The 19,333-nt window shown below is 30.0% G+C and overlaps 3 protein-coding genes across 6 annotated transcripts; 1 reads left to right on the forward strand and 2 right to left on the reverse strand.

Moving 5' to 3' along the window:
• Window positions 1-3,935: 3,935 nt before the first annotated feature.
• On the reverse strand, window positions 3,936-6,894 carry Oscillin (glucosamine-6-phosphate isomerase Oscillin). 3 transcript variants are annotated; one of them, XM_070301445.1, is made up of 6 exons: window positions 6,388-6,594; window positions 5,522-5,676; window positions 5,139-5,423; window positions 4,663-5,021; window positions 4,460-4,541; window positions 3,936-4,244 (listed from the first exon to the last, which is right to left on the reverse strand). In XM_070301445.1, the coding sequence occupies exons 2-5, from the start codon at window positions 5,643-5,645 to the stop codon at window positions 4,464-4,466; spliced, it is 846 nt and encodes a 281-aa protein (XP_070157546.1). In that variant the 5' UTR covers window positions 5,646-5,676; window positions 6,388-6,594; the 3' UTR covers window positions 3,936-4,244; window positions 4,460-4,463. The 3 variants fall into 3 exon arrangements, with proteins under 3 accessions (XP_070157546.1, XP_070157547.1, XP_070157545.1); XM_070301444.1 differs by lacking the exon at window positions 6,388-6,594 and adding an exon at window positions 6,601-6,894 and having other exon boundaries at window positions 3,937-4,244; XM_070301446.1 differs by lacking the exons at window positions 4,460-4,541; window positions 6,388-6,594 and adding an exon at window positions 6,601-6,894.
• Window positions 6,895-6,952: 58 nt separating this feature from the next.
• On the forward strand, window positions 6,953-11,252 carry Rtel1 (Regulator of telomere elongation helicase 1). Of its 2 annotated transcripts, XM_070301448.1 has the most exons (13): window positions 6,953-6,990; window positions 7,085-7,227; window positions 7,526-7,949; window positions 8,033-8,288; window positions 8,365-8,622; window positions 8,767-9,077; window positions 9,170-9,376; window positions 9,443-9,605; window positions 9,682-9,939; window positions 10,028-10,267; window positions 10,352-10,816; window positions 10,891-11,035; window positions 11,166-11,252. In XM_070301448.1, exons 2-13 carry the CDS (start codon window positions 7,095-7,097, stop codon window positions 11,225-11,227), a joined length of 2,922 nt encoding a protein of 973 aa, XP_070157549.1. In that variant the 5' UTR covers window positions 6,953-6,990; window positions 7,085-7,094; the 3' UTR covers window positions 11,228-11,252. The 2 variants fall into 2 exon arrangements, with proteins under 2 accessions (XP_070157549.1, XP_070157548.1); XM_070301447.1 differs by lacking the exon at window positions 6,953-6,990 and having other exon boundaries at window positions 6,997-7,227.
• Window positions 11,253-13,983: 2,731 nt separating this feature from the next.
• Window positions 13,984-18,335, reverse strand: LOC138936295 (T-complex protein 11-like protein 1). Its single transcript, XM_070301570.1, has 8 exons — window positions 18,134-18,335; window positions 17,840-18,024; window positions 17,067-17,192; window positions 16,613-16,907; window positions 16,006-16,524; window positions 15,225-15,409; window positions 14,916-15,082; window positions 13,984-14,853 (listed from the first exon to the last, which is right to left on the reverse strand). The coding sequence occupies exons 2-8, from the start codon at window positions 17,848-17,850 to the stop codon at window positions 14,606-14,608; spliced, it is 1,551 nt and encodes a 516-aa protein (XP_070157671.1). The 5' UTR covers window positions 17,851-18,024; window positions 18,134-18,335; the 3' UTR covers window positions 13,984-14,605.
• Window positions 18,336-19,333: the final 998 nt, after the last annotated feature.

A 19,333-nucleotide genomic window follows, 5' to 3' on the forward strand; every position in this document is an offset into this window, starting at 1 on the left:
AAAAGGTTGTTAACAATAAAAAAAAAATTTTTTTTGAGAACGTAGATATATATATATATATATAATATTGTGTTAAATTATCTTTAATAATAGGTATAAATAAAAGTGAAACACACTTAACTTGTGTCTCTTAAGCCAAAAATATATAAACGATAAAGAAGAAACATATTATATTATATATGATGAGTCACATATTAAAATTCGATCAACGTTACATAATGACAGAATATGGACTAGACTCTTGTGACCTGCTTTTGCTAATTTTCCATATGTTCATTACTTATTGTTAGTTCCGTTTTAACATGTAACTCATACGGTACGGTTCTTTTTGTTTTTTTTCGTTTTTTATATATATTATAATTATATGTATATTTGCGTGAAGAAATACAAAAATAAGTATCGAAACATTTCACTTCCACTTATATCTATTAAAGATATTTCGACAATTATATCTACCTTTAAAAAAAAATCCTTATTTATTAATAACCTTGTCATGCTTGTATCGGTCCATTATTTTTATATTTATTTTTTTAATGTAACAAACTTTTCTATCTAAATTTATTCTTATATTTTACGTCTCAAGTAGGCAATAAAAGCCAGTCGTAGGAACATTACTATTCGATTTTTTGTGACTAATCCATATTATCGAATACAATAAGTGATCGCATTCAAAAAAAATTATTTATTTCAATGTATTCGCAAAAAACTCATGATTTCTGACGTTATAATTTATTATGATATCAATAAGGGACCAGAAGCTTTAAATTCTGACAAACTATTAAATTTTGTTAATAAAATGAGAGAAAGAGAGAGAGAGAGAAGATTAATATATAAGAAATATTATACAGGATATTCCACTAAAAGTGGCCATCCTCTTTTATCTTTTAAACTAAAAGAAATAGATTATAACAAATATATATCAAGCTAAATAATTCAAACTGAACTTTATTATGAGCATAGTAGTTGCTTCCAAAAGAGCTATCATGTGTTAACGAATGGAGAGGTTGCATAATTTTTTTATAAAAATGTGAATATTTCAATATAAGATAAAAGTTGTAATGCTGTTTGAAACAAATACAACAATGTATATGATACATAAACGTATAATATATAGATTGCGCGTCTCTACATCTCCCCCGTATTCAGAACGCGTCAAAAAATAGAAAGAGATAGCCGCTGTACGATCATCGATCTGTCTTTGTCTGACTGGGAAAGAGAATAAGTAAAAGGGATGGAAAAGATGAAGATAGAATGGTGATACCAAGCATGCTATCTCTGTCTAATATTTGACGATCCCCACTCTTTAATACTCGGTCTAGATATACTCCCAGACAGCAAAAAACATCCTCAGGATCATCTTGAATATGTCCAGGACGGTTCAGGACATTTGTAGGATGTTTTAAGATATTATTATAAATATATTTATAAAAATTTAATATGCATACATAATTATTTTTAGTTGTGTCGGCTATTTAATATAATTTAGAAATCTTAAGTATTATAATAAGTATTAATGTCCTATAAATGTCCACTGGATAACCCCTGGATGTCTGTAGGATATATCTGCCCTGTCTATTATATTGGATGTCTTTTGGATTTCCATACATGTACAATTAATTATTAACATTAATTTCGTTTAATATTAATAATTGAATTTGATGCGCACATTTTTATATATCCAAAATTATTATTTATTTAATATTTTATGAGAAATGTTACTGTTCGCAACATTCCAAAAACTTTACAAACAATAGTATTCAACCGCTAGCTCGTTTGTTTACCGCTATGCGACGTGCAAACTCGTATTTGAGATTTGGTCATGAGAATTATATAAAGCTTGCAAAGAGCAACTGACAGAAAATTACAAATGTAATTATTATCCATCAGTTCAATTTCTGATGGAATCCCAACATGGGGAATTCAGATATTGGATTGTTTAGAAAATATATTATACGACTCAAATCCTGAATCCAAATCTAAAATATTCATGTACAGTACGAAAGCCTCAAATATTAAACAACGTGAACTATTTTTAATATTAGATTTTTAGTATTGGCAATAAATAACAGAATACAAAATCTTAATTTATATTTAAATTTTAAAATTTGCTCCTTCAAACGTACGAAAAATATCGATCCCTAACATATATTCTATAGAAATCCTTAGGATGTTCCACAGGATCTCCCTGGATTGTCCAGAGGTTAGTTTTATATTTATGGCTATCATTTACTCTTCCTCAGGACATCCAGAGGAGATCCGAGGATTAAAATGGGATATCCTCAGGATATCCTACATGTATGTCCTGGATGCCCTTTGGACGTCCTAAAGACATCCTTATGCTGTCTGGGACATGTCATGTCTCATGTTGCCATTTGATAATAATACTTAATTTTAAGTCGTATCACAGGACCGAAAATGAAAAGGTAGACCGCGATATTTCAAGTTGATAAAACTCGTATATAATATATAAAATATATACATTATATCATATATCGTTGTATTCAAACAACGCTACAACTTTTTTCAACATAATTTTTTAGATAAAAGAGAGTGGCCACTTTTGGTGAGACACCCTGTATATAGTTGACATTGACGGACTTGTTTGAGATTGCTTCCAATTTCCGGGAGATGAGAGAGAGAAAAGGGTTTTCCATTGGATCACAGATATATAATGGCTGATCGTCGATAATTATTTTTTATTTGCTTGCAAGAGAATCGATCCATGAGAATATAATTATATCTTCCTCCGAATAATCAAAAAGCATTTAATCTGATATATATCTCAATATTTATTAGAAATTAATAATATTAAATAAGAATAACAAAGGAAAAATAGAGAAAATCCTGGTTACCCCGAGAAAAAAAGTCCATATATACTCTAATCACAAATATAAATATATTATATATATATCTATACATATATACATATTTTCTTTTTTGTGTATTCCTTGTCCGTATATGTAGGAAAAATAATATTTAAAAAAAAACAATCAAAAAATAATTTATAGAAGAATAATTTTTGTATTTTACTTTTTCTAAAAAAAAGGACAATGTCAGAATTACTCTTCTAATTATTTTTCATTTATTCTTATTTTTCCTGTATGTACAAAACAAATAATTATACAAGAGAAAAAAAAACACACATTATATATATGTATATATTTATATTTGATATATATATATATATATATATATATCAATCAAATATACATTAAATATATATATATATATATATATATATATATATATATATATTTTTTATTTATTTATTATATATGGATGACATTTTTTCCCGGATGAATTCAATATTTTTAAAGCCGAGGGAAAATTTCTTTGAATGGAAGTAATTTAATTCAAGCCCCTTAAATTATTGTGACATGTTTTGTTTAACATCAGGTGAAAAATAATAAAGAATAAAAAAGAAAGAAAATTTTTTTACGTCACACGCGTAATATGACAATTAGAATCACGGTAGATTTCCACATGACGCTTGCAGTATATATATATATATATATATATATATATATATACACGTATACATATACGTGCCGGATGAGATTAATCTTTGCACGCAGAGACGCGTGTAGTCAATTCGCATGCGGCTATAATAATCGTCCCAGCTATCGTCCCGCTTCAACTTTTCTCTCTCTCAATACCCGATCAGTTTGTCCTCGTTTCACTGAGGGATCTGTGATGATCGCTCATGACTTACACATAAATTATATGTTTAAAGAGTTACCATTATTCTTGCAACAATCGCGTTGTGTCGTATTTTTATAGATATATAACATTCGTATATTATTAAATTTGATAGGTCATATTTTGTTTATCGGAATGTTTGGGAATGTGAAAAATTAAATTAATTTTATAATTTCAAGTCACATTCAGAAAATACTTTCCTGCGATACATGTAGTGATACAAAAGATAAATTTATTTGCAGAACAATATAAAAATACATTTCCCTGACATTTATACGGCAGTTATAAAATATAGCATATATAATTAAAAATTTCATATAAGTCAAAATATGGTTAAAATAACAAATGTAGGATATTTCATAATATAATATTTCATCAATTTAGTCACAGCTTGATTATCAATATTTAACTTCTTTCCGTTTGTTCTTTTTGTTAATTCTATGTTATTTAATTTCAACGATTCCCCCGAATCATCGAAAATAATAAGATTCTTACTGTGCTCGGTTTTCTTGCTCGATCAATTTGCTATGAATATCCCACAAACTCTGCAAGAAAATCATGATAAGAGTTTTAAATTTAATTATTTAGAATTTATAATTTACGATAAATTCATAAGATAGCTAAATATAATTTATATATCATATACAATTTATTTTTTACAAAACGCAGAAAGGAAAATGGATATGTATCATTGTATTATATGTATTATAATTTGACAGAGAATTTAGATCGATCATAAAGATCATGTAAAGATAACTACCATTTCAATTATTTTGCACTGTGCGACGGGGAATTGCATTTCCATCTTCCTCAATCAATTTGCGATGTACATCACTGAGTGCCTATATAGCATACAAATTGAATACAAGACGGAATTTCCGTATTTTAAATTTAACTAACTTAGCCTGTCTCTATCTCAGAAGAACACCAAATCTACACGCGAAAGAGATTAGATTAGATTACCTTGAAATATTTAACCGTTTTCACACGTAACTCCAAAGTTGCGTCTTCATCACAGATTATAAGCGTACGAGGATGTTGTTGAAACGCTGATACCGTCCACATGTGATTAACACCCTCCTCTATCGCTTTGTAAAGGGCAAAGGCTTTATGAGACCCAGTGATGAGGATCATTACTTCCTTCGCGTCCATTACGGTGCCGACACCTACAGTTAAGGCCTGCTTCGGTACTTTATTGATGTCATTTCCGAAAAATCTCGCGTTGGCCTCCAAAGTATCTTGCGCAAGAGTTTTCACTCTTGTGCGAGAAACTAACGACGAACCTGGTTCATTGAAAGCTATGTGTCCATCCGGACCGATACCTGTCGAATAATGTTTTATGATTAGACAAACCTGATGCTTCCTCTCATTCTGCAAACACTTGTTGCGATTAAGAAAAAAATCTATTATCTTTACATTTAACAAAGTTACCAATATACCTCCAATGAATAATTCTATTCCACCAGCCTCATTGATCTTTCTTTCAAAATCATTGCACTCTTTCTCAAGATCTGGCGCATTTCCATCAAGTATATGCACATTCTCCGGATTTATATCTATGTGTTTGAAGAAATTGTTGTACATGTAATAGTGATATGATTCTGGATGATCCCTTGGCAAGTCGACATACTCGTCCATGTTAAATGTCTTAACATATTTGAAGGAAATTTTGCCTTGTTGATAATACGTTATGAGCCTTTTATACATTCCCAAAGGCGTACCACCTGCATAATATGAAAAGAAAGCAAAGAAAAAAAAATTAGATTAGAGATTAGATAATAAATACAATTAAACAAACATTTAAAAATAAAAATTTACGTACCTGTAGGGAGACCGAGAACAAAATACTTGTTCTCATTAGGTTCAAAGTCATTGATTCTCTTTAGAACATACTTTGCGGACCATTCTGCGACATAATCCACTGTGTCACAAATTACCAGACGCATAATGAGTATTTATGTTAATTACAATCACACGCTGCAAAATAAATAGAAAGATAGGTTTGTAACAAAATTAATATTTTTACATCATCTATATGTGCAGATTATGTTGATTATGCAAAAATATAAATTATATTTTCATCATATCTCAAAAAATTAATATAGTATATACAGTATACAGTAAAAGTTATTAATATATAATAAAAATTGTAAGTATATGTATAGTAAAAATTAGTAATTAGTTTTCCTTGCTAATTATACGTATAAGAGAATAATTATATTAAAAAAAAAATAAACTACTTATTTATATAAAAAAACATGAAATCTCATTCATTTATTTTTATTTCGTTCAAAGTTTAAGAAGCATTGAATAAAAGAGCTATCAAAAACAAGCTTATCCTTTTATCTGCAGTAAGACATATATTTACAGTAGCAAGCGTACTCCTATCTTGAAGATAAGCTAACAACACTGACCTTTTATTTTACATAATCACAAAAAAATATTCGTTTGTTAACAAAATTCTCTGAATATGTATGTATATTAAATATATTCATATTATATATATATATATATATATATATTCAATTCAAATATTCTATAAGTTTTTTAATAATAAGATATAAGTGATACATTTTTTATGTGAATTACATATTTTTGCATATAATTTGCATACTTAAAGTTATAAAAAAATGTATAAAGGTACCAAAATCTATATGTATTTAAAATGCTTATAAAAAAAAGACATACGTATAGTATTTCGCGTCGCTGCTCTTTTTCGAGGTCAATAACCAATAGCTGTTGGCCTTCAACAATTATTCATATACGCGCGACAGATAAAGTTGATCTATCGCACTATCCAAAATTCAGCTTCTCCGCTCTTATCAGACGATTGGGGAAGCTCTACCAGTTTGCTTAGGGACGAACAAAACGTACGAAAAGTAAATCAAGAAGGCAACAAACCTGTTACACGCGTATCGCGCTCCAGCACCAACCGGTCGGTTTCACGTCAGCTGATCAGCTGACTGTCACGCATGAACCTGATCGCTCGAGTTGTCTTCCCTTCGAATGTAGCTTATTTTTGGTCAACTCATTGTCGCGCAAATCCTTATCGTGGTATTATCCCCCAGAAGCTTTTCTCTTATCTATCTTTTATCGCTCGAACACGAATTACGAGAGGGAGTTGTGACAGTCTCGACAAATCGCGAACTCTACGTATGTAAACAAGAGATCCGTTCGCACAATTGCACTTTTTGCACTTTCTGCACTTTCTGCACTTTCTGCACTCACAACGTGAGAAAACGTAGATAAAGTTAGGTAAAATATAAAATATTTACTAGGGGATAAGATTAGGTTGGTTCTTTATTCTGGCGGGAAGAAGCATTCCCAATTCCCGTAGAATTATATAGAATTCTATTACAACTGACGTATGTTTGTTGACTGACAGGACCCGCGAGATGCCTGACATCACGATTAATGATATCGTCGTTAGCTTCCCTTTCAAACCGTATTCCGTACAGGAAGAGTACATGAGAAAAGTGATAGAATGTCTGCAAAACGGTCAACATGGTGTCTTGGAGTCCCCCACAGGTATACCTATACTTAGTTTTGAAAAATATTGAATCCTAGAAAATTCACATAAAATAGCATAAAAAAAAAAAAAATTGAAAATGTAAAGCCCTACATTTAAAAAAAATATATTATAAAATATAATTTTTCTTTGTATAAGAAAATAATTTATCTCTTAATATTAAAACTCGTCATTTGAGAAAATTTTACATGAAACATAGAATTTTTTTATTAGTATGTTTTATTTGTCATCTCTTTTATTTCTTTTTTTTTTAATTTTTTAAATATTTTTCATTAATTAAATGAATATATCCCATAGGTACCGGAAAAACTCTCAGCCTTTTGTGTTCTTCCTTAAGTTGGCTATTGACAAAGAAAGCTCAATTACAAGCACAAGTGATAGCGGGTGCAATTGAGAAGAAGGACTTTGGTGGACATTTTTTTAAATATTTAATTGACGGGCTTGAAAAGGCATCAGGAGTACCGGATAATGTTCAAAATTTTGGATGGGCTATGCCCAAAATTATTTATGCATCCCGAACGCATTCTCAACTGTCTCAGGCTATGCACGAATTGAAGAAAACATCGTACAAGCATGTCGCCACTGCTGTATTAGGATCTCGAGATCAGCTATGCATTCATCCGGAAGTTTCTAAAGAAATAAGTGCTTTTAACAAAGTACACATGTGTCATTCCAAAGTAAAATCAAGGACTTGTTTTTACTTCAATAATGTTGAGGCAAGGTGTGCTTAAATACTCCAATAATTTTTTAATAAAAGTGAAAAAAATAGCTATTAAAATACTATATAAACTCTAATATGTTTAGAAAAGATGATCCTGTTTTTAAGCAGGAGGTGTTAGATATAGAAGATTTAGTTAAAATTGGACAGAAACACAAATGCTGCCCATACTTTTTGGCAAAAGAATTGAAGCAAAGCGCAGATATTGTTTTCATGCCTTATAATTATCTGCTTGATCCTAAAACACGAAAGTCGCAGGGTATAGATTTACAAAATACCGTAGTTTTGTTGGATGAAGCTCATAATGTCGAGAAAGTTTGCGAAGAAGCAGCGTCATTACAGGTATAAAGACAAATTTTCTTCTTTGATGTTTTGTATATATTCGTATTAAATATTATATATATCCTCTCTTATATAGATAAGTAGTACAGATATTGCATTATGTATTGATGAAGTAACTGCAGTAATGAAAGATATAGTTAAGGATGCAGATTTGGAAAATGACTTTTTATCAGAGAATAATGTTCAAAAGGATTTCACAGCTGAGGATTTATACATCTTAAAGACGATGTTTTTGGAACTGGAAAAAGCAATCGATTCCATCGAATTGAAAAATCGTAATGAGGGAGACACTTTCCCTGGTGGATTTATTTTTGAATTACTTGAGAAAGTTGAGGTAACCATTTTTTATCAGTAAATACACACACACACATTGTAACTTTATTAAACAACATTGTTAAATTTCATATATATATTTATTTGTTTATTTATTTATTTTATTTATTTATTTATAATTATTGATATGTGATTTTTGTAATAGTTAACACATGGTAAGGAACAAATTGTGATAGATAAGTTGGAAAAGATAATTTCATATTTAACAACTACTAGTACTTCTCCATTTGCAAGAAAGGGAAACGCAATGCAAAAGTTTAGTGACTTATTGAAGACCGCTTTTAATAGCGGTAGTTCTATCGTACGTCACAAAGAGAAAGTAAAACGCTGCTACAAAGTCCACATACAGATAGAAGAGCAGAAAAAGAATTACAAGAATGATGTTTGGGAGACCAAGAAGACAATAAAAACGGATGGAAAGCTTATTAGTTATTGGTGTTTTAGTCCTGGCTTTGGGTATAAATCATTTAAAGTAAAAAGAAAATATTTTATAATTATAAATCATACGAAAGATACATCGTCGTGTTTCTTTCCGTTTTTCTACATAGTATGGAGCAGATGGTAGAACAAGGAATACGTTCGGTAATACTCACAAGCGGTACCTTGTCTCCATTGAAACCATTTATATCGGAACTTGGTATACCAATAACGGTTAAGCTGGAAAATCCGCATATTGTAACAAAACAACAAGTATGTGTTGGTGTTCTTAGCCAAGGTCCAGATAACCATCCGCTCAATTCGTCCTACAACACGAGGTGAATACTATTATACATAGCGCGACGTAACTCTTTTATTATATTATCATATTTAAATCTTCATAGAAATGATCCAAAATATATCGCATCTCTTGGAAGAACAGTATATAACTTTAGCTGCATTGTCCCTCATGGATTGTTGATATTTTTTCCATCGTATCCGATCATGAAAAAATGCAGAGATGAATGGCAGAATATGGGTTTGTGGACACAGATTGCCGAACGTAAGGTAAGCAATATTTAACATGTTACAAAGTAATGTATTTCATGATATAATACGATATATTAATAATTCTGGATAATAGCCTATTTACGTAGAACCCAACTCGAAAGACGGATTTGTCAACGTGATGAACGAGTACTATCAAAAAATTAGAGATCCGTCTTGCAAGGGGGCGATTTTCATGGCGGTGTGCAGAGGAAAGGTCAGCGAAGGTCTGGATTTCGCTAATGCAAACGGTAGGGCTGTATTAATCATTGGTCTTCCATTTCCGCCCTTGAAGGATCCGCGAGTTATGCTGAAGCAAAGATATCTGGAGGAAATAAGGACAGCGGAGAAAGAAGTATAAAACACATTCATTTAACTTTGATAAAAAATAATCACACTGTAATGATCTCTAATAAGAATAACGAACAACATTTAATATTCAGAGTTTAACCGGGCAAGAATGGTATCAACTTGAAGCGTCACGAGCCGTTAATCAAGCTATTGGCAGAATAATAAGACACAAGAACGATTATGGCGCCGTGATACTCTGCGATTGTAGATTCGAAAATCCAAATTTTAAGAAACAATTATCCGCTTGGCTTAGACCGTACATCAAAAAGTTTACGAATTTCGGAATGATCACGAAAGAGTTACGAGAATTTTTTAGGAATGCCGAAAATATTGCAAGTTTCTACTCTAATTAAATGTGATTAGAAAAAAAATATTATGTGCTTAATAATCTATTCTAATTTATGATAATTTCATAGCTGCCACAACCTGATAACATCATTCGCGCACAATATGGGAACGAAGATATATCGCTGCCTGCCATAGGTGCTACCTTCGAAACAACATTACCTCATTCTCTAAAACAAAAAGCACAAAACAACCTTATGACAGAAGAGACTAAGAATAGTTTTGCCATAGATATGTATTTAGATGGAAGTATAAAGGACAAAGGAAAATCGGTAAAGCCACAATCTGCGATTAATTTTAGTTCTTGCAAATTAAAAGACAGTCAGAGTACATGCGAATTGGCGAAACATGTTGATGAACCAACTGCTAAAAGAAGGAAAATCAATATTTTACCGTCCGGAGTTGGTGCATATTTTTCTGCTCCCTCAACCTCTTCATCAACAGTTCTAGAAAGTAATTCTGTAAATATCACACAAAACATTAAAGAAGCGAATAAAGATGATAAGAAGATATTGGGAAAACAATATTTGAAAGATGTAAGTATATAAAAGCTCAATAATATTTATAGAAGGAAATTATGCAACATTTAAACATAAAATAATACTTTTAGGTAAAACGGGCGCTATCAGCGAATGATTATAAAACATTTGCAACTATGATACAAAGCTATACACAAAATGGTGATTTTAACGAGTTATTGAAAACATTGTCAAGTTTATTTCCACTGAGCGGGAAATTACAACATTTATTTATAGGTAAGTTTGTCTTTTACAGATCGATAAAATGAAGAGGTGACATGATAAGAAAAACAAACATCATAATCTTTAGAATTGCACGTGTGAAGTAGAGTGAATAAATTCATTCAAAAAATATTTTTGTTTTTAGGATTTCAGAGTTTTCTAAAAAAACAACATATTGAAATTTTTGAGACTTATATTAAAAAATAAAATGATCCTTTCAATTTGCATTATTAAAGAATAATAGATGCTAAGAGAATATTGTACATAGTTTTATTTATTTAATTTAAATTTATGTGTTTCTTTTTTTAGAGACTATTTTTTTGTACAGACTAATAAAAGATTAAAAATCTTAACGTGTTTTGTAATAAATATTTTATTTAAATTTATATTATTTATATGAAATTTTGATTATATTCTATGCTGGAATGTGAAAAATGGTGCAGATGTCGTTATAGTGAGATCAAGAAAAAATTCAAAAATATAAAATCTAATAAAATTAAATAATCTTTTTTTTCATGCTTTTGTGATAATAATATAAAATTGGCTTTAGCAATTATATAGGAATGATATGATACTCGATATATGTGTGATAAAATATTAAACATATTTATATGCATACTTTATTATATATATATGCACTTATATTACACACGATATATAACACGTATTTTATAATCAGATATATATTAAAATTTATACAAAATATTTTTGTTAAAAAATACAAGATAAATAAGAAAAAATATTATCATATATCATTAATTTCATTACCAAAATCAATATATCATACATAATTTTTATATAAACTCTAAGTAATGCATATATAAGGCATTATAGAAAAAAGAAAGAACATAGCATTGTTTTACTGTTCATCGTTAATGATGTGAATCATAATAAATATAGATATCTCTTTTATTTTTTGTTAAATATATACAGGGTGATCCGAAACAAGTATAGTACAAGTTCCTAAAGGATCGTGTATTCTTAAATGATTTCTAAGAGAGATTTTTCCTTTACGAAATATTCGTCTCTGAAACTTAGATTTTAAATTATAAAAGGAAGTAGCGAATTACGGAACGAGTACGCTGATTAGCTATAGCGAGCGCCTTGCCTAAGCGCCTGCAGCGGACGGTGTGTTGCGCCGTTCCTGCCTACCTTCTGTACTCGTTTCGTAATTTGCTCACTATTTCCTTTTATAATTTAAAAACTAAGCTTCAGACGAAATTTTCGTAAAGGAAAAATCGTCTTAGAATTGATTCGGGAATACAATCCTTCAGGAACACTATACTTATTTCGGATCACCCTATATACAGGCTATCCTATCAAAAGTGGCCATTCCCTTTTATCTTTTAAACAAAGAGATAGACTGTAATAAATATATATCAAATTGAATTATCGCGGGCGACGTCTATCTTTTCATTTTCAGTCTTGCGGATTATATGACAATATGACATATGTCAATCTCTAATGCACGAGTCAGAAGTTGGCCATAACTCAGAGCAGAAAATGAAAAAGTAAACGTCGCCTGTAATATTTCAAGTCAATAAAACTCGTATAATATGTATAATCCTTACATTATATCACACATCGTTGTATTCGTTTCAAACAGCGCTACAACTTTTTTCATGTCGAAAAATTTATATTATAAAAAGATTATGCATACCTCTCCGTTTTTTAACATAGCTTTTGGAAGCAATCACTATACTCACAAAAGAGTTCAGTTTGAACCATTTAATTTGATATATATTTGTTACGCTCTATCTTTTTTATTGTTAGTTTAAATTTAAAAGATAAAAGAGGGTGGCCACTTTTGATGGGACATCCAGTATGTATACATATATATAGGGTGTCCTAAAACTACCGTATTTCCTCTTAATGACAGATTCCTTAGAAAATTTCAAGACGAAAATCCTAATACAAAAATGTCGAGACTATAATAGTTTTTAAATGGGAAGCGATTATATTTTATGAATGACAGGGCTGAGATTTCGCGCGCTCAGGTACGGCGAAATAGTAGACACCTTCATGGTGTCTAACATTGACCACTTTGACAACTGAAGTTGAAACATGTCATAAATTTTTACTTGAATCATTTTTTAGATATCTTTAGTTCTTGCATCCATTATTCGTAAAAAGGATATACTAATGCAATGCGTAGAAAAGCGGGAAAACGTATAATGACAATGCTATTGTAAATTCATACGATAATCATAATATCATAAAAAGGGCGCCCCATTAACACAGCATTCTTTTCACTTGTTATTTCGCGCCCGAACGCGCGAAATTTCAGCTGTCATTTGCAAAATATAATCGCTTCCCGTTTAAAAACTATTATAGTCTCAACATTTTTGTATTAGGATTTTCGTCTTGAAATATTCTAAGGAATCTGCTATTAAGTGTGTGTGTGTGTGTGTGTGCGCGCGCGCGCGCGCGCTTGTGTGTGTATATACAGGGTGTCCCATTTTAAAAAACGCACCGCGATAATTCTTCAATGAAGCATTTTCAGCAAAAATGTTTTATGCAAAAGTTGTAGAGCTCTAAGTGGCGCATTATATAATAATATTAGTATGACCTTGAATAGCACCGTCAAGGTCATATAAAAATCACTTTGAATTTTTTAAATGGAACTCCCTATTTTTCATTACATATTCTTGTAGCTTACCTCGAGAGCTTTCCAAAACACTATAGTAAAATATTTTTTCATTAAGTACTTTTTGAGTTATTTTATATTTTAATCTGACATATTTTGATATAAAAAATAACATATTTCTTAAAATATTCAGTTTTCGATAAGCTTACCGTAATACTTTTATGTACAGAATAATGAAACAAATCAATTAATGCAAAAAAAAAACCAAATTGTTTAAAAAAATACATTGTAAATAATTTTCTTAAAAACAATTATTTTTTTATATTAATTAATTTGTCTTATTATTCTATACATAAAAGTATTACGGTAAGATTATCGAAAACTAAATATTTTACAAGATATTTAATTTTTTATATCAAAATATGTCAGATTAAAATATAAAATAACTCAAAAAGTATTTAATGAGAAAATACTTTATTATAGTGTTTTGGAAAGCTCTCGAGGTAAGCTACAAGAATATGTAATGAAAAATAGGGGAATCCATTAAAAAAATTTAAAGTGATTTTTATATGACCTTGCTATTCAAGGTCATACTAATATTATTATATAATACGCCACTTAGAGCTCTACAACTTTTTGCATGAAACATTTTTCACGAAAATGCGTTGTTTTATATATAATTTGCGGATATTTCATATATTATACACAATGTATAAATGAACATAAATATGAAAAATGATATACACCCATATCTCGATATAGTATTCGGAAAAGAAAAATCCATCATATCGCTAGTAAAAGAGATGCACAATGAATATGGATGCAATTCGATGCTCCTATCATCTGATTTGTATTAAGAAAAATTTATATAATCGACTGAAGCTATAAACCATCTCAATATAATCGTGCATATCTCAGAACAAGGAGCATAGCAAGATTCGCGAAGATATATTAATATTATACGTGTATAATTTCACTTTTTATCTCTATTTTCATTTTTACAATTCCATGGTATGTGCTCCATGCATCTCCTTGTTATTGTCAACATCATTTTTCGCAAACGCGTTTGCGACAATGTCCTGATAATATTCACCAAATACGCTACGATTATGCGAGATAAGTATTACAAATCGAGCAGCGATGGCCGTTAATTCTTCTTGCAGCGAGGAGAGACCTGGTGGTACTTGTTGGGGCGCAATAGATTGCGTCTGAATGATTTTCTGCAGGAATTGTCTAATTCGTAAACCTAAAACGATATTTATTCATAGCCCAAAGCGTTAATATTGTCAAATTGATTTTTATACTTACTGACAAGATATCTGATCTTATGTTTCGTATCTACAAGATCGGTTATCTGGCCCTCCAATAATGTTTCCAATTCTGAAGACAATTCGGGAGCATCGACTTCTCGTAAAGTCGCTTTCACATCTTCTTTTACTTGAAGTACAATATTTGGCATCGCAGCTTCCAAATCCCTGTAGCGGTAGAATTGTATTAATAAATTCTGAGAATAATATTCTGAGCTAATAAAGCCATAAAGTTTGTAGAGAAAAAAAGCGAATGATTAATATATTTTAATTATGATTATAATTCGTCTTCAATTATGGCTGAACATACTTGTTAGAATGTACAGAGTCCAACAATGCATTCAAGTGCTCTTTAATATTTTTTTTAAAACTTGAAATCCCGTGAATCGGCGCACCGATTGTATTATTAACCAACAATATCACAGAACCGATGACACTCAATCTGCTGGTTATGTCGCGCAATTCCAGAATTCTTCCTTGATCCAGCATCAATGTCTAAATAAAACACACCTACCTTGTAATAAATTTATCAATAGAAGTCTAAATAGAAAGTTTTTTTTTTAATAAAAAATGTTTTTATGAAAAAAAAAACAAGCCTCGTCTTTTTTTTAGATATTTAATATCTTTATGTTTTGATTACTGCAAATTGTTTTCCCATTATTCTTAACTTTTTAAATATGATAGATTTGAATTAACCATTATTATTTTAAATGTAACTCGCATTCCAATTGGCTATATAGTTATGTAATTACTATTTTTAATTAATAAAAATTTTTGTTATGTATCTAATTGAAAATTATACAAATCATGTAAAATTTGATGTAATTTGCCGCAAAGGTCTCATTAATCCATTAATATTACTTTCGAAAAAAAATAAATTAAAAATATAAGAACTTTCATCTTCTTTTATTATGTTAACAAAAAAAAATATAAAGAAAAATAATATTATATTTAAAAAAAATAATAAAAAAAGCAAAATTTGTTTTTTTTTTTCAACTGTTTTTCTATTTAAAAAAATCGTTTTTTTACATCTCTACTTATCAAGTAACATAAAATCCCACATATTTTTCGATAAAAAAATAAATCCATACTTCGGCAATTAGATTGAAATCCCATTCCAGGAGATCGAGATACGCCTCTGTTACTAGAGAATGTGTGATTTGTCTTATATTACTGGTATCGCTGCTCGAACTCGCGATCTTCTCCGGATTGAAATGTCTCAGTAACCATTTCTCCGTGTATTGTAGACCGTTTGAATTAATCTTTAAAAATTCGGCGAACTTTGCCTTCTCATACTCGACACTCAAGGCGATGATGCTCGGCCTCATCATTGTGATGGTAAAATTCGCCAAGTCCAATCTCATTAACTGCAACAATTCCATGACACCTTTGAACGTCTCGATTATGTCCACCTGCTGCGAGAGCTCTTTGATTTTGTCGTCTCTGACCGGCGCGCAAATCTTACTCATAACAGAGATTATGTATTGCGCATAATGATGAAAATCTAATACACCTTTCTCCGCTTGCTGTTTGATCAAGTCTAGGTCGAGCACTTCTCTGATATTTTCCTTGATTCTGGAATTTTGCGGCGGTACAAGCTCGTCCAGGGACTGAAATGAATAGAAAATATATTGTTAGACGATATTTGATGCTTCCTCTTCGATTTGTCGCAAAAAGGAAAAGAAATTATATAATTACTTCTTTAATCTCTGTCAACAAAATCAGTGCGTGCGAATAATCTGGCGGGTCTTCGGCCAACTTCTTTGCCAACAGATTCCAAAAAGCTTTATGCATTATTTCCTTTACTCGCCTATGAAAACTACCGTCTTCCGGTTCCAATTTTTGCAATTGAAAATTTTTATCTACCGCGATTTCATGCGCTAAAGCCATATTTTTCATGCCATTAGCAGTTTTTACAATTTCATCAAAAGACACAAATTTCGGTGGCGACGCTCCCGTTAATCCTCCCAACATAAAATTTGGTGTTAGTTGTCTGTTAACGTAAGAAATAAAATATATATAATTAATATTAGTTGAAATAAATATAAATAATTAGCATTAATTGAAAACTCTTAGTTGAAGACTCAACTCATTAGTTGAAGACTCAACTATTATTATTTTTACGTCTTTACTATAAATTTTAGCTACGCACGTATTTTGCTCTTCATTTTGCGTTTCATTTTGCTCATTCGTATGTACATTATTATCACAATTCATTGATGTACCAGCATCATCCGCATTGTGTCGTTCATCTTCTTCATTCTTCATTTTTTGATTGCTAAATCATAAAACAATAAATGGAATTTTATTCAATATTAAAGACAAACGAAATGACGAGAGAACTCACAAACCAAATGTTTAAAAAAGCTGTTAGGAACATACATTATTAATAGAAATTACTTCAAAAATATAGTACATGTAGTTTTTAATTGTTAACACTTCACTAATTGTTTTATTGATGAAAATTGTTCTCTGATTAGTAAAACAGTAAATGCAAATCTCCTATAAATATTCTGTACTATTTTTTATCAGAGAGAACTGATAAACTGACCGATATAAGATAGCAGGGATGAAATTTAATAGTGCCACGGGTCTTAATAACTTGCGACTAAAGAAAAGACAGCAAAGGGTTATGCCCCATATTACTCCGGCACCGACCAAAACTTTCTTCCTGATAAAACATCATTCAATTATACATTATCGAGATCTTCCAATTACTCTTTAGAGCGATTGATAAATATCAACGACGACAATACAAGGATGAATCAATCGATGCACAAAAGAACAATATATAGTATGCTACAATGAAACTTTATCATTGAAAAAAAAAAAAAAAAAAAAGAATATTTGTAAGATTCTATTCGCGAATAAAACTCTTGTGTATAATAATATATAAATATATACACATATGTACAATATATATACCTGTCTGTCATAGAGTTGGATGTCAATGTGTGTATATAAATAATTATTTAAAAGATTAGCCGTAACATGATCTGCGTCCACAGGAAGAGGGGAGGCTGTTCTGAGTACGCTTTTGGAGGAACAGAAGGAGGTCAGGCAGCCTACTCTATAAAAAGAATATCCACGATTTGCGCTGCGAGAGGAATCTGCAAAGACAACGCGACTGCATTTTCACTTCTCATTATTTTTTACCAAAGAAAAAAATAATAATAATTGATCGCGCAGATTAATCGTGCGCGATTGACAGTTACATACGAAGAAAGGCCTTCTCGGAAGAGAGCTTCAAATACATCGACGCATCGAATTTATCTGCAAACGCGTACGTTTGTTGACAGCATCCCGTGACGGAGACGGGATTCGTGAAGCGAACAGCTGTGCTGTAATTGTGTGTGTATGCATCTATAGCATCTCGGACTAGAAATTTGGCCGGAAGTGTCACGCTGCAAAGCGAGCGCATTAAAACGCACATAAAGCTAGCGTCAGATTATGCGCGTATTCGCAATTCGCGATTCGTGAGCGATATAAAGAAATCTGATTGGTTGAATTTGACGAATCATCCCATCCATACTATTCACGAATTATAAACGAATCTCGAATATACTCATAGTCTGGCGCTAGTTTCACGCTTATTTATTGTTGAAGAATATGTTCTCTCGAACTGCAATTTACTTCGTTCAAATTAAATATTGACGAGAGAGGAAAAAAAAATTTTTTACATTTTTTTATAGCAATTTTAAAATTTAATTTAATTTAATTTAAATTGAAATAAAATGAAATAAAGTTTGAATTGAAATAAAATAAAATAAAATAAAGTTTAAATTGAGATAAAATTAAATTTGAATTGAAATAAAACTAAATTTGAATTAAAATTAAATTAAATTTGAATTAAAATAAAACAAACTAAATATTGAAGAGAGAAAACGAAAAATTATAAAAAATTTGTTACATTTTTTTATAACAATTTCAAAACTAAATCAAATTAAATTTGATTTGAAATAAAATAAAATAAAGTTTGAATCGAAATAAAATAAAATTTGAATTGAAATAAAATTTGAATTAAAATAAAATAAAATAAAGTTTAAATTGAGATAAAATTAAATTTGAATTGAAATAAAATTAAATTTGAATTAAAATTAAATTAAATTTGAATTAAAATAAAACAAACTAAATATTGAAGAGAGAAAACGAAAAATTATAAAAAATTTGTTACATTTTTTATAACAATTTCAAAACTAAATTTCAATCAAATTAAATTTGAATTGAAATAAAATAAAATTTGAATTGAAATAAAATTTGGATTAAAATAAAATAAAATTTGAATCAAAATAAAATAAAATAAAGTTTAAATTGAGATAAAATTATAAATTTGAATTTAAATAAAATTAAATTTGAATTAAAATAAAACAAACTAAATATTGAAGAGAGAAAACGAAAAATTATAAAAAATTTGTTACA

This window comes from Polyergus mexicanus, unplaced genomic scaffold (assembly GCF_030449975.1).
Source record: "Polyergus mexicanus isolate NDT 795.1 unplaced genomic scaffold, iyPolMexi1.0 SCAF_9, whole genome shotgun sequence".
Classification (NCBI taxonomy): Eukaryota; Metazoa; Arthropoda; class Insecta; order Hymenoptera; family Formicidae; genus Polyergus; species Polyergus mexicanus.